Genomic DNA, 23,407 nt, shown 5'->3' with positions numbered 1-23,407 from the left:
GTTTTTTCCCTCACTATTAAGGCAAAGAGCTATTTTTCAAAAATATAACTTTGGCAGTTACTCGATAGTCATACACATGCAGAATTTGAAAGTCTCACAATGTGTAGTAATTCTTTATATCTGCAATAAGGTTTACGTAAAAGCCTAGTGTTTCAATGTGTCAAAGACTAAAGAAAACTAAAAGTAAGTAATTTCTAAAAAATTATCAATTCATAAAAAACAAAGTGACACTCATATTAGTAGGCCCTCAATATTCAAGGACAAATATTTCAGGATTCCTAAAGTTTCTGTCAGAGCCAGAAGCTGCAAGATGATACACATACATGCTTGTGAATACACTGACGAAGGTTTTATTTATTTTTGCTAAATTGTGTTTCTACCTTAAAACACGGAAATCATTAGTATTTTTTTTTCTTTTATAATTTCAGTTTGCTTATTCTTCCTTTTAAGGTGGAAGTTTACCACAATATCCCCGAAGTTGTAAATGTATTATAACATTGAAATAATAAATACAGGATCAGATAAAGGTTCATAATTAGTTTTAAAATAAAAATTTCATTAATGTATCACAATTTTTAAAACAATTTAAGTGAATTTAAAATGTCCAGATCAGGGCTCTAAGCACAATTTTTTTCAAGTCAATATTTTCTTGGATGTATCTACCAATACAAAAGCCACAGGTGATTGCAAGTATCTTCAGCAGCTGAAAAGAGAAAGTATCTGATTTAAATAAGCCACAGTCATGCCTGGATAATAATCAATTTCATTGTCTTTCAGTTGCAGGTAACAAATGGGTTATACATTACAAACAAAGATTTCCTCATTTGTTCTGTACCCTTCCAAAAATTAAGTTGAAGGGTTATCATATTATAGGCATCAAATACTGTTTAATAAAGAGCAAGGATGGAAAGAGAGAAGTAGAGAGAACTGCTAAAACCATTTTAAAATCAGACTCAACAGTGACAGTGGCAATTTAAATCTCAGAAAACAGCTATGTGATTAAGAGTTTCACTCTGTCTTATTTTTATTTGCCACAACTGCTATCTGTAGTGTTAGTAATTTAGACCTTCTGTATTTTAAAACGGTATATTAATAATGACAACAAAAAAACAAGAAGAGTGTGAAAGTCTTAAAGATAAGCAGAAAGCAACTAAGCAAAGCATTTCTTTCTGCATATACATTATTAAAGTCAAGTTTTCCACCTTAGCAACTGATTATAAATCAGTTCCCTCAGGTTGTTGCATTAACCTTAAAAAATGGATTGTTCTTTTATATTTTTAATAGTTTCAGATTAAAACAATATTATGACTAGAAATTTATTTCTAATAAATTCTCTCTATTAACAAATTAGAAGATATTTTCCAAAAATGTATATTGTAAATTTGCCTTAATTCTGACTATTCAGTAATTAAAAACAATAAAAGAGTAATGCATTTAACAATGTGACGATATAGCAATACCACATAAATAGCTAAATGTAGGCTCTGTCAAGGCATTTTTGTTACAAAAGAAAGAGACAGCACTGCTGATAATCTCAGTAGGATTTAGAATAGATAAGGATGCAAATGCAAGCACGACTGCACTAAGAAAAAATACAAAAACAAAAACCCCATAAAACAATTACCTCTGGTGATGCAAATCCTAAATATTCCCAATCCCATGTTCCACCAGCAAAGCTACAAAGAAATTAGACATACCATTTGATTTAATATCAATACTACAAAGTATATACAATCAGATCCTTGACCTTTGAACATTACTTTGAATTCCTCTGTTGGAACTTGCTTAACTAAAGTAGATCAACTATTAAAACAGAATTAAAATGATAATTTTCCTTTCTTCCAAATTCTAAGTTTTTATGTTTGTGTAAAATGATCAAAAAATAAAAATTACCATGTTATAACAAAGTATTTTATAATGCTTCTATTTGTATTTTACAAGTAAATATTTACTCATAAATACTATGTAAAAATAGGATCAAAGGAATTTATGTAAAATAGTGCCAAAGGAATGTTTAATGCTTATAGTTATTATAAATAGGAAAGTATGCTTCAATTTACAGAAGTAGTATGAGTATGTAAAATAAAACAACTACAACTCAACTGATCTTTAGTGGATGAGTTTATCACTTAAATAACTACAAATATCAAATTTCTCTTTCCTTCACAACTTCTTAATACAAAAATACAAATATGACCATAACAAGCTGGCAAAGTTTCCAAATTCCACATCGTAAGATGTTTATAACTATCAAATCACTATATATATTACATATTTGAAATGATACATTAGAATACTCTTATTTATGAGTTCACCTGAAATGTGAAATTAACCTAGGTTAATTTAGTCTAAGGAGCTACACAATGATAAATAAACAAAAAATAACAAGAAAAACAGAAATAGCATGGAGGAAAAAAAAATCACCAAAAAAAGTTAACATACTTTTTTATGAGCTATCCATATTTTAGGTGTAAATAATTTCCAGGAATATGAACCCTAGTTGGATAAAAAACAAAACTGCTGGTATTTGTGGCTGGAGCTAGGATGATTTCCACAGTGTACATCCTTTTTACCTGCGCCTTGGAGCTTCTGGTGAGTCTGCAGGAGCTACTCCCCGAGCCACAGATGCCAGGAATTCTTGCCTCTTCTGCTGTACAAGGCATGCTGCTTTGATGATCTTGTGGCGGGGTGTGCGAAGGTAAGGCCTGTTGACTTTCTGGGCAAGGTCTTCAGTGACCATTTCTAGGTCTGTCTATAGTAAGCAGAGAAAAAAAAAAAAAAATCACAGGCTTCATAGGTTAATCAATAGCAAATCCAGGGTCTATGTGGTTTCTCAGTTAAATCTAACTCTTCTGAAGTAAGAAACTAGTTAAAATTTTGAAATAACTTCCTATGTAATATATTTTCTATTTTGTACATGTTTTCTAGATTATGAAAGAGAAAGGACTGTATATAAAATCATGTGAATTTTTAAAAAAGCACTCATTTGATAGGCATTTATAGAAATGAAATTGGTATAGATTACAAAGAAGTAGTGAGTATAGCAGCTGTTTACAAGGAATTTATAATTTGTCTATGTGAAAAAAACTAATACATTTCAATGCACCATATAAGCAAATGCATGATGCCATAGTGCAGACTATATAAAAGTGCTGAAGGAATTTGAATTAAGGCAAGACGACAGTGATTGGGGTCAAGTGTGGAAGGCTTTACGGAGAAAATGAATACTGATCCTTGACAGAAATGTAGGATATAAATTAGCAGAGGACAGTTCAAGGGATGACATGAAAACTGTACCAGGAAAAAGTTTAGTGGCTTCAAAAGAAAAGAAATGTACAATGAAGTTATTTGGCTATAGTGATGCCAATTGGCTTAGGTGTTTTTGTTTTTTAAATACTGTAACTTTTTCAGTTGTATTTCAAAAATAAACTGGTAAACAGCAACTTTCTCATCTTATAGGTAATGTGGGTTGTTTTCATCTTTGATGATAAAATCCTTAATTATATAATCAGAAATATGCCTGATTTCAAACTTCAACCAGTTTAAAACAAAGACATAAATGCTACAGGAAATGTTTGCACCACTCATAACTCATTCAGACCTGCAGAGTGACAAATTTAAACAAAAAGAAAATTTCAATTTGTTACTGGTAACTTTTCCTTTATTTAAAAACCATTTAAAAAATGAAAAGAAAATTGTTTTAGTAATCATGTCCACATTAAATAAAACAAGTGGTTTCAAAAATGAAAAATTCTGTATTTCATAATAACTGCTGCCATTTAAATGTAATTAAAAAATATCTTACTTGCATTAGTTCAAAAATTTCTTTCTTTGTGCTTTTAGGTTCCAAGAAAAATCCATATGGATAAGAACACTTGAGAATGCGCCGAGTTTTTAAGAGCACATGAACTGCATCTTCAATGAAAGTGGTATCTGGACAGCCTCCTTCAGCTAAAAAGTAATTGAGGCACAGTGAATTTGTTTTTGCAAATATGCCATTTATAATATTAATTAAACGATTTTTTTTTCTCAAAAAAGGAAAAAGAAGGATCATTAGGACAAAAACTGTTTTAAGTAACTGTATGAAAATACTTATTTGAACCAAACTAAAAACCTACATAAAATACTCATGTGTGACATGTATGTGTTTATAAAAGAAGCATATGCCCCAGCAGCCCAGGAACACTGATGGTAGTCATAAAGGAATGCACATACTCATCTTGGATTCTGGTCTCACTCCATTGGTAAGCAAATCTAGCTTTAGGTCAACCAAAAGGTTCTAGGCTTTACTTTTTCAGATTATTCCTAGCAGAATTTCCCTGGTTAAGAATGAGAACAAATGCCTTTTCTAAGTTGCTTATAAAAAGAGCCTAATTATGCAAAACCAATACTGTAAGGAAAAAGATACAACATTCTGGCAAACAACTAGATAACTAATCCTAGTTAATAAAAAATCCAAAGAAAGAAAGAAGGGGAGGAAGAATGAGGAAGATGGAAGACTAAATTGCCTTAATATCTGAGACTCTTTGTTTTAAGAACATCATTATAACAGTCTAGGTTTTCGCTTAACTGCCAAGAAAAAAAAAAAAAAAAAAAAAACCAGAAAAAAAAAAAACAGAAATTAAGCATGAGAATCTAACTTTGCAAATACTGCAGAAACTCAGATTATTTTGGATACCTGTAGAAAGAAATTCAGTATGTGTACACAAACTGACAGACGACCCTGAGATTTCTGACTTATGTGAGAAATGTGTGAAGTTTTGCTTCTTCCTTTGCAATTGCTGTATCTTTTCGTTTTTTTCCCCTAATTTATTATGCTGCCTGGAACCTCCAGAATGTTGAATAGAAGCAATAATTCACATCTACAAATATTGAATGTTGTTAAGGGTCAGGCACAGCTGGAAGCACTAGGGATGTATTAGTGACCAGACAAAAATCCCTGCTGAAGAGCTGTACGACTTGTGAGGATTTTTTTCCTCTCAATTTATACTGTGGACAATACTTCAAGAGTTTGATATTGCCTAATATAGTTATATCATTAATGAAGTCTAAGAACTAATAATTAACAAGCAGGCTATACTGCTATTGACATATTCTCCCCCACTCCATTTAACTTATGGTATTGTCTTGACTAGGGAATTATCCTAATGAAAAGGATTTTAATATTCATTATTTTGATAAACTGGAGCAACCCAAGTATAACATCACATTTTTCACCTTAAAATGTACTTTTCATATGTGAGCTATTATTTTTAAAAGGTGACTTTTAAAAACAAACATATCAGAACCTGCACTCTGTGTGGTCGTTGTGGGTTATTATATTCTAATGATGTTGTCAATACTCAATCCATATTTTGGAATATTCTAACTTATAATTTAGGACCCATACGTTAGCTCCACCTCATAGCTTCGCTTTTTGACCCCAATGTTCATTATTTACCAGTGAAATGATTTCTTCCCAAACTGTTATTGACTTCCACACCCTTAGGCACTCTGCTAAATTTTCTCAATAATTTTTGGGTATTCAGTTACATGACAATTGGGTAGCACGTGTATCTTGCTTCTCTGACTAAGTCAGTGATGTCCTTTAGTACCCATCCACTTTTCCCAACATTGTAGAGCATCGGCAGTGACACAGAGTAAGCAAAATCATGAAGTGTTTTTATGTCATAACACCACAGGCTGCATCAAGAGGAGGAGGCTAGGTGCTGGGTAGAAAATCCAATCACAGAGGCCTCATCTGCTAAGCTGCACTCAGGGCTTCAAAGAACTCAAAACAGTACCAGAACAAGCTAATGAACATAATGTATTCCTTTCAGGGCCTAACCTACTAGTGAAATGACAAGCATGGAAAGATATTTTATATTAATTATCACACATACAACTTATAACTTACTTTCTTTGAGAGCTCTGCTCAATTGCTCCATCTTTTCTTTGGCTGTTTTAAGAAGGCGTTGTTCTAGCTAAAGGAATAGAAATAAAGAATTTAAACCATTCTCTTTATTTATTCACAACAGTATAGGTCAGCTCATTTGAAATGATTTGGGACATACCTGATAACTATGCTCATGGTTTTTAAATCTTGTATAATAGTGCATAAATCTGTCAAGTTCCTGAAATCGTTTGTGTTTTTTCTCAGCCTAGAAAACAAAAGTCCACAAATGACTTTTATAAAAACTAGTAGCTACTAAAATAGTTTTTTGGGGGAAGCATTTAAAAGTTTTATTAGTGATAGGTAGTAGTGCATTCAGATTTGCGAATTATTTTCTTGACAGAAAAACAATACTTTTTTTCTTTTTTTTTTGAGACGGAGTCTCGCTGTGTCGCCCAGGCTGGAGTGCAGTGGTGCAATCTGAGCTCACACAAACCTCCGCCTCCCAGGTTCAACTGATTTTCCCGTCTCAGCCTCCTGAGTAGCTGGGATTACAGGAGCCCACCACCATGCCTGGGTAATTTTTGTATTTTTAGTAGAGATGGGGTTTTACCATGTTGGCCAGGCTGGTCTTGAACTCCTGACCTCAAGTGATCCACCTGCCTCGGCCTCCCAAAAGTGCTGGGATTAAAAGCATGAGCCACATTGAAGGCCAAGGCCTTCAATGTTTTATTACATGGCTTTTTGCTATGGACTAATGGTATTCCCCCTAAAATTAATATTTTGAAGCCCTACCCTCAATGTGACTGTATTTGAAGACAGGACCTGTGAGAAGGTGATAAAGGTTAAATAAGGTCATCAGGGTGGGGCCCTATTCTGATAAGGATGGTACCCTTAAAAGAAGAGGAAGGGGCACCAGAGGTCTCTCTGTCTTTTCTGGCCACCTGAGGACATAGTGAGACGGTGGCTGTCTGCAAACCAAGAGGAGAACCCTCATCAAGAACCAAATTGGCCAGCACCTTGACTTTGGACTTCACAACCTCTACAACTGTGAAAAATAAATTTCTGGTAAGCCACCCAGTCTATGTATTTTCTATGGCAGCTGAGCAGACTAAGACACTTCCTGTACAGTATAATGTAATACTGCATTGTTGATATTAATGTTAAAATTGTTTTTAAGTATTTACAGAGGTAGGCTGGGATATATCAGACTTTTCATACAGATCTCCACCAAAATTAAAAAAAGGAAAATGTAAAAGGGAAAAAGCTCTCAAGTTTACAGAGCTATTTTGTTGAAATTAAAGGCTATAATAAAGTATATTCAATTTAATACTTTATTAAGATGAAAATAGAAAAATACAAAATAATTCCAGTGGCAGTGAGCGGTTTAGAGAGATGTCTTGGCTTAATTGGTTCTCTTTACCTCCACAGTCATTTCCTTGGATTGCTCCTCCACGTGTTGAATGACTTCATAGCGAGTACATCTGTAATAACCTCCAGTGGACGAACTATGTTTTTTCCACTCTTCAAGGCAAATCCAGCAAAAGTCATACTTGCACTTCAAAAGAAAACACAGATGAAAACATCTCCCCATATTAATATGCAAATTATTTTCTGCTTTATAGCCAACCAATCTGTAAAGATTAAATAATTGTGCTTGTGTGACCAGTAACAAATCTTCTCAAAGACATGCCCTATTTCTCATGTGTCCTCTGGAGACCTTATCTGCATTATAGAAAGATGTGGGGGTAGTTTAAAATTATTGTTTATAGGGATATATTAAAATGTAAAGCATAATATTATGAAGTAATCACAAGGAACCATTAAAAATATCAACAAGATAGTCTTTCCAAATAATATCTTTGGAAAGTGTTTCATTTTTAAGTGCATTCTAATCTGACATTGGTCTATAAAGCTCCACCAGTCTATCTGAAAAACTTCTGGCAATATTGACAAATTGGTTTTGAAACTAGAACTACGCTTAAAAGACCTCTAAGTGGAACAGCTGATATAAAAACGGTTTCCCATTTTAATGTAAATTCCAACTTAATTACCATAATTATCAGACAGTGCCAAAAATATGAGCATTCAGTATGAAAATACATCCTTTTTTATGCTTAGGATTTTGAGTCAGTTAAAAAGATCTTCCCATTCTATATTGTCTTCAGGTACTCTTAATGGTTTATTTATTTTTTATTTTATTTTATTTTTATTATACATTAAGTTCTAGGGTACATGTGCACAAGGTGCAGGCTTGTCACATATGTATACATGTCCCGTGTTGGTTTGCTGCACCCATTAACTTGTCATTTACATTAGGTATTTCTCCTAATGCTATCCTTCCCCCATCCTCCCACACCACGACAGGCCCCAGTATGTGATGTTCCCTGCCCTGTGTCCAAGTGTTCTCATTGTTCAATTCCCACCTATGAGTGAAAACATGTGGTGTTCATTTTTCTGTCCTTGTGATAGTTGGCTCAGAATAATGGTTTCCAGCTTCATCCATGTGGCTACAAAGGACATGAACTCATCTTTTTTTATGGCTACATAGTATTCCATGGTGTATATGTACGACATTTTCTTAATCCAGTCTATCATTGATGGACATTTGGGTTGGTTCCAAGTTTTTGCTATTGTGAATAGTGCTGCAATAAACATATATGTGCATGTGTCTTTACAGTAGCATGATTTATAATCCTTTGGGTATATACCCAGTAATGGGATCGCTGGATCAAATGGTATTTCTAGTTCTAGATACTTGAGAAATCGCCACACTGTCTTCCATAATGGTTGAACTAGTTTACACTCCCACTAACAGTGTAAAAGCGTTCCTATTTTTCCACATCCTCTCCAGCAACCTGTTGTTTCCTGACTTTTTAATGATCGCCATTCTAACTGGTGTGAGATGGTATCTCATTGTGGTTTTGATTTGCATTTCTCTGATGGCCAGTGACGGTGAGCATTTTTTCATGCCTGTTGGCTGCATAAATGTCTCCTTTTGAAAAGTGTCTGTTCATATCCTTTGCCCACTTTTTGATGGCGTTGTTTTTTTCTTGTAAATTGGTTTAAGTTCTTTGTAGGTTCTAGATACTAGCCCCTTGTCAGATGGGTAATTGCAAAAATTTTCTCCCATGCTGAGGTTTGCCTGTTCACTCTGATGGTAGTTTCTTTTGCTATGCAGAAACTCTTTAGTTTAATTAGATCCCATGTTTCTATTTTGGCTTTTGTTGCCATTGCTTTTGGTGTTTTAGTCATGAAGTCCTTGTCCATGCCTATGTCCTGAATGGTATTGCCTAGGTTTTCTTCTACGGTTTTTATGGTTTTAGGTCTAATAGTTAAGTCTTTAATGCATCTTGAATTAATTTTTGTATAAGGTGTAAGGAAGGGATCCAGTTTCAGCTTTCTACATATGGGTAGCCAGTTTTCCCAGCACCATTTATTAAACAGGGAATCCTTTCCCCATTTCTTGTTTTTGTCAGGTTTGTCAAAGATCAGATGGCTATAGATGCATGGTGTTATTTCTGAGGCCTCTGTTCTGTTCCATTGGTCTATATCTCTGTTTTGGTACCAGTACCATGCTGTTTTGGTTACTGTAGCCTTGTACTATAGTTTGAAGTCAGGTAGTGTGATGCCTCAAGCTTTGTTCTTTTTGCTTAGGATTGTCTTGGCAATGTGGGCTCTTTTTTGCTTCCCTATGAACTTTAAAGTAGTTTTTTCCAATTCTGTGAAGAAAGTCATTGGTAGCTTGATGAGGATGGCACTGAATTTATAAATTACCTTGGGCAGTATGGACATTTTTACAATATTGATTCTTCCTATCCATGAGCATGGAATGTTCTTCCATTTGTTTGTGTCCTCTTTCATTTCATTGAGCAGTGGTTTGTAGCTCTCCTTGAAGAGGTCCTTCACATCCCTTGTAAATTGGATTCCTAGGTATTTTATTCTCTTTGTAGCAATTGTGAATGGGAGTTCACTCATGATTTGGCTCTCTGTTTGTCTGTTATTGGAGTTTAAGAATGCTTGTGAGTTTTGCACATTGATTTTGTATCTTGAGACTTTGCTGAAGTTGCCTATCAGCTTAAGGAGATTTTGGGCTGAGATGATGGGGTTTTCTAAATATACAATCATGTCATCTGCAAACAGGGACAATCTGACTTCCTCTTTTCCTAATTGAATACTCTATTTCTTTCTCTTGCCTGATTGCCCTGGCCAGAACTTCCAACACTATGTTGAATAGGAGTGGTGAGAGAGGGCATCCCTGTCTTGTGCCAGTTTTCAAAGGGAATGCTTCCAGTTTTTGCCCATTCAGTATCATACTGGCTGTGGGTTTGTCATAAATAGCTCTTATTATTTTGAGATATGTTCCATCAATACCTAGTCTACTGAGAGCTTTTAGCACAAAGGGCTGTTGAATTTTGTCAAAGGACTTTTCTGCATCTATTGAGATGATCATGTGGTTTTTGTCTTTGGTTCTGTTTATGTGATGGATTACGTTTATTGATTTGTGTATGTTGAACCAGTCTTGCATCCCAGGGATGAAGCCAACTTGATCTTGGTGGATAAGCTTTTTGATGTGCTGCTGGATTTGGTTTGCCAGTATTTATTGAGGATTTTTGCATCGATGTTTATCAGGGATATCAGTCTAAAATTCTCTTTTTTTGTTGTGCCTCTGCCAGGCTTTGGTATGAGGATGCTGCTGGCCTCATAAAATGAGTTAGGGAGGATTCCCTCTTTTTCTATTGATTGGAATAGTTTCAGAAGGAATGGTGCCATCTCCTCTTGGCAGCTCTGGTACAATTTGGCTGTGAATCCATCTGGTCCTGGACTTTTTTTGGTTGGTAGGCTATTAATTATTGCCTCAATTTCAGAGCCTATTATTGGTCTATTCAGAGATTCAACTTCTTCCTGGTTTAGTCTTGGGAGGGTGTATGTGTCCAGGAATTTGTCCATTTCTTCTAGATTTTCTAGTTTATTTGAGTAGAGGTGTTTATGTTATTCTCTGATGGTAGTTTGTATTTCTGTGGGATTAGTGGTGATATCCCCTTTATCATTTTTTATTGCATCTATTGGATTCTTCTCTCTTTTCTTATTAGTCTTGCTAGCGGTCTATCAATTTTGTTGATCTTTTCAAAAAACCAGCTCCTGGACTCATTGATTTTTTTGAAGGGGTTTTTATGTCTCCATCTCCTTCAGTTCTGCTCTGATCTTAGTTATTTCTTGCCTTCTGCTAGCTTTTGAATGTGTTTCCTCTTGCTTCTCTAGTTCTTTTAATTGTGATGTTAGGGTGTCAATTTTAGATCTTTCCTGCTTTCTCTTGTGGGCATTTAGTGCTATAAATTTCCCTCTGCACACTGCTTTAAATGTGTCCCAGAGATTCTGGTATGTTGTGTCTTTGTTCTCATTGGTTTCAAAGAACATCTTTATTTCTGCCTTCATTTCATTATTTACCCAGTAGTCATTCAGGAGCAGGTTGTTCAGTTTCCATGTAGTTGTGCGGTTTTGAGTGGGTTTCTTAATCCTGAGTTCTAATTTGATTGCACTGTGGTCTGAGAGACAGTTTGTTGTGATTTCTGTTCTTTTACATTTGCTGAGGAGTGCTTTACTTCCAACTATGTGGTCAATTTTGGAATAAGTGCGATGTGGTGCTGAGAAGAATGTATATTCTGTTGATTTGGGGTAGAGAGTTCTGTAGATGTCTATTAGGTCTGCCTGGTGCAGAGCTGAGTTCAAGTCCTGGATATCCTTGTTGACCTTCTGTCTCGTTGATCTGTCTAATATTGACAGTGGGGTGTTAGAAAGTCTCCCATTATTATTGTGGGAGAGTCTAAGTCTCTTTTTAGGTCTCTCAGGACTTTTTTTATGAATCTGGGTGCTCCTGTATCGGGTGCATATATATTTAGGATAGTTAGCTCTTCTTGTTGAATTGATCCCTTTACCATTATGTAATGGCCTTGTCTCTTTTGATCTTTGTTGGTTTAGTCTGTTTTATCAGAGACTAGGATTGCAACCCCTGCTTTTTTTTTTTTTTTTTTTTTTTTTGCTTTCCATTTGCTTGGTAGATCTTTCTCCATCCCTTTATTTTGAGCCTATGTATGTCTCTGCACATGAGATGGGTCTCCTGAATACAGCACATTGATAAGTCTTGACTCTTTATCCAATTTGCCAGTCTGTGTCTTTTAATTGGAGCATTGAGCCCATTTACATTTAAGGTTAATATTGTTATGTGTGAATTTGATCTTGTCATTATGATGTTAGCTGGTTATTTTGCCCGTTAGTTGATGCAGTTTCTTCCTAGCATTGATGGTCTTTACAATTTGGCATGTTTTGGCAGTGGCTGGTACCAGTTGTTCCTTTCCATGTTTAGTGCTTCCTTTAGGAGCTCTTATAAGGCAGGTCTGGTGGTGACAAAATCTGTCAGCATTTGCTTGTCTGTAAAGGATTTCATTTCTCCTTCACTTATGAAGCTTAGTTTGGCTGGATATGAAATTCTGGGTTGAAAATTCTTTTCTTTAAGAATGTTGAATATTAGCCCCCACTCTCTTCTGGCTTGTAGGGTTTCTGCCAAGAGATCTGCTGTTAGTCTGATGGGCTTTCCTTTGTGGGTAACCTGCCCTTTCTCTCTGGCTGCCCTTAGCATTTTTTCCTCCATTTCAACATTGGTGAATCTGACAATTATGTGTCTTGGGGTTGCTCTTCTTGAGGAGTATCTTTGTGGTGTTCTCTGTGTTTCCTGAGCTTGAATGTTAGCTTGACTTGCTAGGTTGGGGAAGTTCTCCTGGATAATATCCTGAAGAGTGTTTTCCAGCTTGGTTCCATTCTCCCCGTCACTTTCAGGTACACCAATCGAACGTATATTTGGTGTTTTCACACAGTCTCTTATTTCTTGGAGGCTTCGTTCATTTCTTTTTACTCTTTTTTCTCCCAACTTCCCTACTTGCTTCATTTCATTAATTTGATCTTCAATCACTGATACCTTTTCTTCCACTTGATAGAATTGGCTACTGAAGCTTATGCATGCGTCACGTAGTTCTCGTGCCATGGTTTTCAGCTCCATCAAGTCATTTAAGGTCTTCTCTACACTATTTATTCTGGTTAGCCATTCATCTAATCTTTTTTCAAGGTTTTTACCTTCCTTGTGATGGGTTCGAACTTCCTCCTTCAGCTGGGAGAAGTTTGTTATTACCGACTTTCTGAAGCCTACTTCTGTCAACTGTCAAAGTCATTCTCCATCCTGCTTTGTTCTGTTGCTGGCGAGGAGCTGCAATCCTCTGGAGGAGAAGGGGTGCTCTGGTTTTTAGAATTTTCAGCTTTTTTGCTCTGGCTTCTCCCCATCTTTGTGGTGTTATCTACCTTTGGTCTTTGATGATGGTGACCTACAGATGGGGTTTTGGTGTGGATGTCCTTTTTTGTTGATGTTGATACTATTCCTTTCTGCTTGTTAGTTTTCCTTCTAACAGGACCCTCAGCTGCAGGTCTGTTGGAGTTTGCTGGAGGTCCACTCCAGACCCTATTTGCCTGGGTGTCACCAGCGGAGGCTGCAGAACAGCAAATATTGCAGAACAGCAAATATTGCTGCCTGGTCCTTCCTCTGGAAGCTTCGTCTCAGAGGGGCACCTGGCTGTATGAGGTGTCAGTCGGCCCCTAATGGGAGGTGTCTCCAAGTTAGGCTACATGGGGGTCAGGCACCCACTTGAGGAGGTGGTCTGTCTGTTCTCAGAGCTCAAACACCGTGCTGGGAGAACCACTGCTCTCTTCAGAGCTGTCAGACAGGGACATCAAAGTCTGCAGAAGTTTCTGTGGCCTTTTGTTCAGCTATGCCCTGCCCCCAGAGGTGGAGTCTACAGAAGCAGGGGGGTCTTGTTGAGCTGTGGTGGGCTCCACCCAGTTCGAGCTTCCCAGCCGTTTTGTTTACCTACTCAGCAATGGCAGATGCCCCTCCCCAAGCCTGGCTTGCCGCCTCGCAGTTAGATCTCGGAATAGCAGTGAGCAAGGCTCCGTGGGTGTGGGACCTGCTGAGCCAGGTGTGGGATATAATCTCCTGGTGTGCCATTTGCTAAGACTGTTGGAGAAGTGCAGTGTTTATGTGGCAGTGTCCCGATTTTCCCGGTACAGTCTGTCACGGCTTCTCTTGGCTAGGAAAGGGAAATCCCCCAACCCCTTATGCTTCCAAGGTGAGGTGATGCCCTGCCCTGCTTCGGCTTGCCCTTCGTGTGCTGCACCCACTTCCCGACCAGTCCCAGTGAGATGAACCAGGTACCTCAGCTAGAAATGCAGAAATCACCTGTCTTCTGTGTCGATCATTGGAGCTACACAGACTGGGGCTGTTCCTATTTGGCCATCTTGGAAAAGACCTCCTGGTTTATTTTATTTTTTAAAGAAACTTTAAATCTTTGAGTCATTTGGAATTTATCTGACTATATAGGATACAGTATGAATTCAACTTTATTCTTTCTCACACAGCTGCCCAGTAGTCCTTATACCATTTAAATAACTCATGTTTCTCCACTGGTTGTAGATGCCACATTTACCATATACTAGATTCCCACGTATCTTTGTCTATATTGTAGGCTTTCTTTTTATCCTGTTTCATGTGCCAGCACTACACTGTTTGAATTACTGAGGTTTCATAATATGGCTATTTGACAAGGCTAGTTCCCCTTCACTGCTCCTTTTCAGACTTCCTATTCTTGCTTCCCCTTAATCCCGCCGTATAACTTCTGAATTAGTTTTTTTTTAGATGGAGTCTCGCTCTGTTACCTAGGCTGGAGTGCAGTGGCAGTAACTCGGCTCACTGCAAGCTCCGCCTCCCAGGTTCACACCATTCTCCTGCCTCAGCCTCCCGAGTAGCTAGGACTACAGACACCCGCCACCATGCCCAGCTAAATTTTTTTGTATTTTTAGTAGAGATGGGGTTTCACCCTGTTAGCCAGGATGGTCTCGATCTCCTGACCTTGTGATCTGCCTGTCTTGGCCTCCCAAAGTGCTGGAATTACTGGCGTGAGCCACTGTGCCCAGCCTAAATTAGTTTACTTAGATTCTGAAACAAAACCTGTTGCTATTTCTGATGGAATCTTTCTATCTAAGAACTTCATTGTCTTTCAATTAGTTTGTCATCTTTTGTGACCTACAGTGGGCTTACATTTTTTCCCCATAAGTCTTGCATATTTCTTGTTAAATTTGTTTCCAGATAAATGAGGTCTTTCAGTATTGTTGTTGATACACATGAAGGTTCTTGACTGTTGTTGATACACATGAAGGTTATTACTCTGCATAGTAATTGTGTACTCTGCTACTTAACTGAATTTTTGTTTGTAGCAGTTTTTCAGTCGATTTTTGTGAATTTTCTAGGTATACAATCACGTCATCTGCAAAAAGTGATAATTTTATCTCATTTCTGATTTTTATATCACTAATCTCTTTCTGTTGTCTAATTATGTTGACTGGTATCTTCAATCTAATGTTAATAATACTAGTGATGAAAAATATCTTCATCTTGTTCTTGAATTTAGTGGGAGTGACTCTAGTTTCCTCATTAAATATGCTAGCTTTTGAAATGAGGTAAATTTATTTTTATCATACTAAGAAAGAATCCATTCTATTTCTTTGACTGTTTTATAAAGAATGACTGTTGATTTTTTTTTTTTTTTTTTTGGTCAAATAGCTTTTCAGCAGCTATAGAAAATATGTAATTTTTCTCCTTGGATCTACCAATAACACGAGGTACAACATCAACTTTCCTAATACTGAACCATTCTTATATAGGTGGAAGCATCCCTAATCTAAAAATCAGAAATCCTAAATACTCCAAAATCCAAAACTTTTTCAGCACTGACATGGATTGTGAATTTGTGGATTAGGGGTGCTCAATTGGTATACTGCAAATATTCCAAATGAAAAAAAAATCTGAAATCCTTAACACTTCCAGTTCCAAGCATTCCAGATCAGCAATCCTTAATATTAACCTGTCTTCCTGGAATAAACTCTACTTGGTTAATTACTCATGAATGTGCTCTGCTGGATTATGTTTGCTAATATCTGTAGAGTTTTATCCCTGTAATATGTAGGACTACTGCACTTTTATAAGTAAGAATAATCCACAGTTTTAAGTTTTATACTCTTGTGAAGCAGATATCAAGGTTCTACTCACTTTATAACAATACTTTGAAAGTTTTAAGTTTTTTTTTTTTTAACTCTCAAGAACAGTTTAAATAAAATTAGAATTACCGGCCCCTTAAAGGTTTGGTAAAATTCTATCGTGAAACTATCCGGGCCCATTGCTTTAAGTGTTAATGTAAGGTGTGGGAGATTTTTGAAAAACTTTTTTCCCCTTCTATGGGAATGGGTTTTTTTTGGGATACTCTATCTCTTCTAGGATCAGTTTTAATAAATAATACTTTCTTAGAAAGCCAATCCACTTCAAATCCAAGTTCAAAATATCTGGAAGAGTTGAATGAAGTTATAGTCCTTATTATTTTAGTTTGCTTTGTTTTTTTGATTACAGGCATACCTTGTTTCATTGCACTTTGCTGTATTGTGCATTGCAGATCTGCATTTTGTTTTTGTTTTTTAAACAAACTGAAGTTTGTGGCAACCCTCCATGAAGAAGGTCTACTGGTCATTTTTCCAACAGCATGTGCTCACTGCTCGTCTGTGTCACATTTTGGTAATTCTCATAATGTTTCAAACTTTTAAATTATTATTTTATCTGCTGTGGTGATCTACGATCAATGATATTTGATGTTACTATTGTAATATTTGGGGGACACCATGAACCATGCCCATATAAGATGGCAAACTTAATAGATATATGTTGTATGTGTTCTGACCACCTCACTAACTAGTCATTCTCCTGTCTCTGTCTGTCTCCGTCTCCTTGGGCTTCCCTATTTCCTAAGACACAACAATATTAAAAGTAGTTCAATTAAGAACCCTATAAGGGCCTCTAAGTGTTCAAGTGAAAGGAAGAGCCTTACATCTCTCCCTTTAAATCAAATGCTAGATGATTAAGCTTAGTAAGGAAGGCATGTTGAAAAGCCAAGATAAGCTGAAAGCTAGGCTTCTTGTGTCAGTTAGCCAAATTGTGAATGCAAAGGAAAAGTTCTTGAAGGAAAGTAAAAGTGCTATTTCAGTGAACACACGAATGATAAGAAAATGAAACATGCTTATTGTTGATATGTTGAAAATTTGAGTGGTCTGGATGGAGGAACAAATGAGCCATGAAATTCCCTTAAGCCAAATCCTAATCCAGAGCAAGGCCCTAGCTCTTTTCAGTTCTATGAAGACAGAGACAGGTAAGGAAGCTGCAGAAGAAAAATTTAAAGTTAGCCAACATTGGTTCATGAGGTTTAAGGAAAGATGCCATCTTCATAACATAAAAGTGCAAGGTAGGCCGGGCACGGTGGCTCACGCCTGTAATCCTAGCACTCTGGAAGGCCTAGGAGGGTGGATTACCTGAGGTCAGGAATTCTAGACCAGCCTAGCAAACATGGTGAAACCCCTTCTCTACTAAAAATACAAAAATTAGCCGGGCGTGGTAGCAGGCGCCTGTAATCCTAGCTACTTGGGGGACCAAGACAGGAGAATCGCTTGAACCTGGGAGGCGGAGGTTGCAGTGAGCTGAGATCCACCATTGCACACCAGCCTGGGGGACAAGAGCGAGACTTCGTCTCAAAAAAAAAATAAAAATAAAAAATAAAAAAAAAGTGCAAGGTAAAGCAGAAAGTGCTGATGTAGAAGCTGTGGCAAATTATCCAGAAGATCTAGCTAAGATCATTGATGAAAGTGGCTACATTAAACAACAGATTTCCAATGTAGATGAAACAGCTTTCTAGTAGGAGACAGTGCCATCTAGGATTTTCAAAGCTACAGAAAAGTCAATGTCTGGCTCCAAAGCTTCGAAGAATGGGCTGACTCTTGTTACGGGATAATGCAGCCAGTTACTTTAAGTTGAAGCCAATGCTCATTTACCATTCTGAAAATCATAGGGCGTTTAAGAACTATGCTAAATCTACTCTGCCTGTGCTCTATACATGGATCAATGAAGCCTGGACGGCAGCCCATCTGTTTACGGCATGGTTTACTGAATATTATAAGCCCACTGTTGAGAGCTATTACTCAGAAAAAAAGATTCCTTTTAAAATATTACTGCTCATTGGCAATGCACATGGTCATCCAAGAGCTCTGATGGAGATGTACAAGGAAATGAATGTTTTAATGTCTGCTAACACAACATCCATTCTGCAGCCTATGGATTAAGCGGTCATTTTGACTTTCAAGTCTTACCATTTAAGAAATGTATTTTGTAAGGCTAAAGCTGCCACAGATAGTGATTCCTCTGACAGATCTAGGCAGAGTAAATGGAAAATCTTCTGGAAAGGATTCACCATTCTAGATGCAATTAAGAACATTTGTGATTCATGGGAGGAAGTAAAAATATCAACATGAACAGGAGTTTGGAAAAAGTTGATTCCTATCCTCATGGATGACTTTGAAGAGTTCAAAACTTCAGTGGAAAAAATAACCTCAGATGTGGTAGAAATAGCAAAAGAACTGGAAGTGCAGCCTGAAGATGTGACTGAATTGCTATAATCTCATGATAAAACTTGAATTGGGGAGAAGTTGTTTCTTACGGATAAGCAAAGAAACTGGTTTCTTGAGACAGAATAGGCTCCTGGTAAAGACGCTGTAAACACTGTTGAAATGACAACAAAGACTAGAATATTACATAAACAGCTGACAAAGCAGTGACAGGATTTGAGAGAACTGACTTTAACTTTAAAAGTTCTATCAGAGGTCAAATTCTATAATACAGTATTATATTGTGAAAGGCAGTCAACAGAAGCAGCAAATTTCATTGTTGTCTTATTTTAAGAAACTGCCACAGCCAACTCAACCTTCAGCAACCACCACCTTGTTCAGTTAGCAGCATCAACACTGAGGCAAGGCTCTCCATCAGCAAATAGACTATGACTCACTGAAGGTTCAGATAATAGTTAGCATTTTTTAGTAATAAAGTATTTTTAAATTAAGGTATGTACTTTAAAAAATGCATTATGCTATTACACTTAACAGACAGTGTGAGTTTACAGTTAAACTTTTATATGCAGTGGAAAACAAAAAAATTGTGATTTACTTGACTGTGATATCTGCTTCACTGCAGTGGTCTGGAACTGGACCACAGTATCTCTGAGATATGGCTGTATCTCCCTTATTCTTCATATTGTGTCTTTGAACTCCCTCACCTTCATTTTTTTTTTTCTTGATTATGTTAGCTTAGTGGTTTATCTATCTTATTTTTTGTTAAAATCACTTTTTGGATTTATTTATTAGTCGCGTTTTCAGTTTTAAAGTCACTGATTTCTGCATTAAAAAAAACAGAACCTTTCTCCTGGTTTTCTTCAAGTTTATTTTTTTTCTAAATTTTTGAGTCATATCCTTAATTCATTCCTTATTCTGCGTTAGTTTAAATAAGGTGATGCACATTTCTCAGCATTGCTTTAGCTACGGCCCTCAAGTTCTGTTAAGTAGTATTTTCATTACCCTTGTTTTAAAATTCTTGAAAGTCCATTTTTATTTCCTTTTTTACTCAAGAGTTGCTATTTAAAATTTCTAAAAGACATCTTGTAACTTTACTATTAATTTCTTTCTTTCTTTTTTTGATATGGAGTTTTGCTCTAGTTGCCCATGCTGGAGTGCAATGGCACAATCTCAGCTCACTGCAACCTCCGCCTCCCAGGTTCAAGTGACACTCCTACCTCAGCCTCCCTAGTAGCTGGGATTACAGGTGCCTGTCACCATACCCAGACAATTTTTTGTATTTTTAGTAGAGATGAGGCTTCACTATGTTGGCCAGGATGGTCTCAAACTCCTGTCCTCAGGTGATCTGCCTGCCTCAGCCTCCCAAAGTGCTGGGATTACAGGCGTGAGCCACCATGCCTGGCCTTAATCTCTATTTTACTCCCTTATGATCGGAGAATATTATTTGTACTATTTTCTATTTTTTGGAACGTTATTGGGGTTTTACTTTTATAATCAATGGTTAATTTTTTTGTGAGTGCTCCATGAGTACTTAAAAAGATGGCACAGTCCACAGTTTCAGTATGCAGTTTGAATATATAATGAACAGATATACCTTAGTAATTATGGCATTTAAATCTTCTACATTTTATAATGGAAAAAACGTTATAGCATACAGTTATACAGAATCAGATACTATACATGATTTAAAATATTTAAGAATGCACAATTTAAATTATCTAAAGGGAAATTTTAAAAAGTGTTTTTAAAATAAACAAGCTTATTTTTAGGGGAAGAAATTTCTCATTCTTTAAAAACACATTTGAGTTCAAAAGTAAAAACTGCCTACTGAATCATACATAATCAATGCTGAGGCATTAGTAAAGGTACGTTATGATTTACCAATTATGTCAGCGCATGGATTCAATTACACATGACCATGTTGTTACACCTACACATTTAAAATATAGTATATATGATTTTGCTGCAGTAATGTGATACTTTTACATAAGTCTTCTGTGTCACAGTAAGAATGCTACTTGTCAGCTTTTATTGTTCAATGCAAACACTTCAGATGGTATAATAAATACAACTACTACATTTACATAGCTTATAAGTAAATGTTTCTTTTCAATGCAACAGAAGCTTAAGCAAAGCCTGTTTAAGTTGGATTACATTAGCAGCCAGATTAATTCATGAAAACATTCATGAATGCAATACATATTCATCAAGTATTTACTACCAGTAGGTGTTATGCAGGAAATAAAGATAATATTGGAGTCTGTCTCAGCAGCCAACTATAAATTTTTATTGTCATTTGATAGTTCTTTATACATCTATGTAGTCTATATTAGATTTTCCAAGAGGAATAAAAAAGATATGGACATTGGAGATAAGAACACAAATGGATGAAATAATTTTGGCTGGATCTTTAGCTGAACAATAAATAACACTTTTGAATATTTTGCTCACAACACTGCCCTAGGTTTTTCTTTCTGCCTCTTAGAGAATCATTATTACTGCCTCACTAAGCCAATTCACTTATGTTAATTTTACAGTAATACAGACTTATAAAAATTATTTTGTAACTGCCATTCTTTTGCAAGTATAGTAATAATCATTAAGCCTCAAAGTTAAAAATCTAGTAGTACCTAGAAGATATTATTATATTTTACTGGAATCTTAACCATTTAAATTTCCTTCATGTCCTAAACTAGAAAAAAAAATACACTTTCCTCTCAATAACTTTAAATAATCATTTTATACATAGATGACATTTCTAATGATAAAGCAAAAAAAATCAGAATATCATTATAATTTTAAACCAAAAAAAGGTTCATAAATGTAGGTAGGTAGGGATTAATAAAATATTAATAACATACCAGCATATTTGTTTTAAACACACTGCTGTTTCTTCCTGTACACGTAAGTAAAGAGGGTATTTATTCTATCTAGCCTTTTTGACCTCTAACATTAATCATTTATATTAAGTATTTTTCAGCCAAGTGAATCTTGGTTGGCATTTTCATTTTCAATATAATAAAGAGTTACTTATTTAATTGAGGGTTTTATTAGCAGACCTAAAGTCTGGCCACTGCTTTGGGTTCTTGTATTATACAGACATCTATATATAGGTGTTCCCTGGTATCCATGGAGGATTGGTTCCAAGACCTCCTGCAAACACCAAAATCTGAGAATAATCAAGTCCCCGACAAAAAATGGTGTATTATTTGCATACTAACCTATGCACATCCTCTAGTATACTTTACATAATCTCTAGATTACTTATAGTATCTTACAATGTACATGCTATGTAAATAGTTGTTATACTGCATTGTTTAGGGAATAATTACAAAAAAAAAATCTGTACATGTTCGATACAGATGCAATTTTTTTCCCTAAGTATTTTTGATCTGTGGTTGGCTGAATCCATGAATGCAGAACCCAACAATATGAAACCCATGGATACAGAGAGCCGATTGTATGGAGACAGTATATGGACTGGATTTGGGCCTAGTTTGGGCCTTGAGTCTAAGCCGTACGCTCCAAAAACAGCTTTGCAAGAGATCTATATAAGGCAGCACTTTGTTAATCATTTGATACACACACACACACACACACACACACACACACACACACACACACACACCTCTCTCAAGACTCTCACTGGGGAAGGTGACTAGCAAGGAAGGATTCATGAATTTCTGATCTTCTGGTTGAATACCATAGGTTCTTACACTTACCTTTTTGTTTTTGTTTTTATTTCTGTAGAGATGGGGTTTTGGTATTTTGCCCAGGCTGGTCTTGAACCCCTGGCCTCAAGTGATCCTCCTGCCTCAACCTCCTGAAGTGCTGGGATTATAGGCAAGAGCCACTGCACCAGGCCCCCTCAAATAATTTATCCTTTGGATTGACAATCAAACTAAATTAAGATTCCAAATGCAAAGCATGCAAAATCCTCTTTAACTTCTTACCTTAGCACACTGCATGTGATTGCAGCCTTCATTCTTCTGTATTGGAGACTTACAGTTGGCACAAGGCTTGGAGTTAGTTAATAACCAGAGACAATTGGCGGCATCCTCGTAGGCTTCACTAACTCCCACAACTTTGGGATATTAAACACAATCACAAAAATAAATGATTTAGTGTACAACTTCTGGGGGAAAAAAAAAACCCTCCAGACTTTTCTTTGCAGGCTGTCTCTCAATTTTAATAAAATATTTATTTTCTGATCAGGGTCTGTGGCAACACTTTTAAACTGCTTCATTTTGAATAGCCTAAGATAAGGAACTCTGTTCCAAAAGACCTATTCATGAAACCTGGTTTAAGGGCGATTTCTCCATAAACTTGTGCCCAAATAAACTGGGATCAAAAACAACATACACAAAAAAAGTTTAAAAAAAAAAAGCAACATATTACTCCATTTAAAATAACTATTGTATCACAGAAAATTACAGAAAGAACAATTACTTTAGAAAATAATTTACTTAACAGGCCAGATGCAAATATAATGATCAGAAACTCTTTACCATAGTAAAAAGCAAAAAATATCAACATCTTTTTTATCCATGATTATTCTGGATAAGCTTAAAATTAATTCAATGTGACATATCTAAAACTAAGCATCTCATTTATTACACCCTCTTTCTCTATCATATCTGGTTCCTCTCCATTCCCAGTTCTTATTGCTTTAAGCTAGGGTCCTTCATACCTCTTGCCTAGACAATTAAAGCATAGAAAACCAACTTATCTCCCCAGTTCCTTCAAGGGCCCACCTCCAACTACACTGCTGGCACAGTGATTTTTAAAAAATCTCTCCATGTTTTTCTTTTATTGACACAAAATATTTTACATATTTATGGGTAGATGTGACTGTAATGTGCATAGAATGTGTAATAAGTCAGGACATCTGAAGTACCCACCACCTTGAGTAATTATGATTTCTATGTGTTGGTATCATTTCAAGTCCTCCCTTCTAGTTGTTTTGAAATATAAGAAATATTGTCCTCTATCTAACTC

General features: G+C 36.2%; 1 protein-coding gene across 3 annotated transcripts in view; it reads right to left on the bottom strand.

Moving 5' to 3' along the window:
- ANKIB1 (ankyrin repeat and IBR domain containing 1) overlaps positions 1-23,407 on the bottom strand; it is a 267,100-nt gene that overhangs the window by 7,479 nt on the left and 236,214 nt on the right. For all 3 annotated transcript variants that reach the window (XM_054655962.2, XM_016945131.4, XM_016945132.4), the window contains 7 exons: positions 22,363-22,493; positions 7,296-7,430; positions 6,054-6,140; positions 5,897-5,963; positions 3,806-3,951; positions 2,574-2,752; positions 1,625-1,676 (listed from right to left, as the gene is read on the bottom strand). In XM_054655962.2, coding sequence (XP_054511937.1) covers positions 1,625-1,676; positions 2,574-2,752; positions 3,806-3,951; positions 5,897-5,963; positions 6,054-6,140; positions 7,296-7,430; positions 22,363-22,493 — 797 coding nt within the window. The remainder of the gene's footprint in view (positions 1-1,624; positions 1,677-2,573; positions 2,753-3,805; positions 3,952-5,896; positions 5,964-6,053; positions 6,141-7,295; positions 7,431-22,362; positions 22,494-23,407) is intronic.

This window comes from Pan troglodytes, chromosome 6 (assembly GCF_028858775.2).
Source record: "Pan troglodytes isolate AG18354 chromosome 6, NHGRI_mPanTro3-v2.0_pri, whole genome shotgun sequence".
Classification (NCBI taxonomy): Eukaryota; Metazoa; Chordata; class Mammalia; order Primates; family Hominidae; genus Pan; species Pan troglodytes.
Note: the sequence above shows the minus strand (reverse complement) of the source record. Positions and strands in the feature narration are given on the sequence as shown.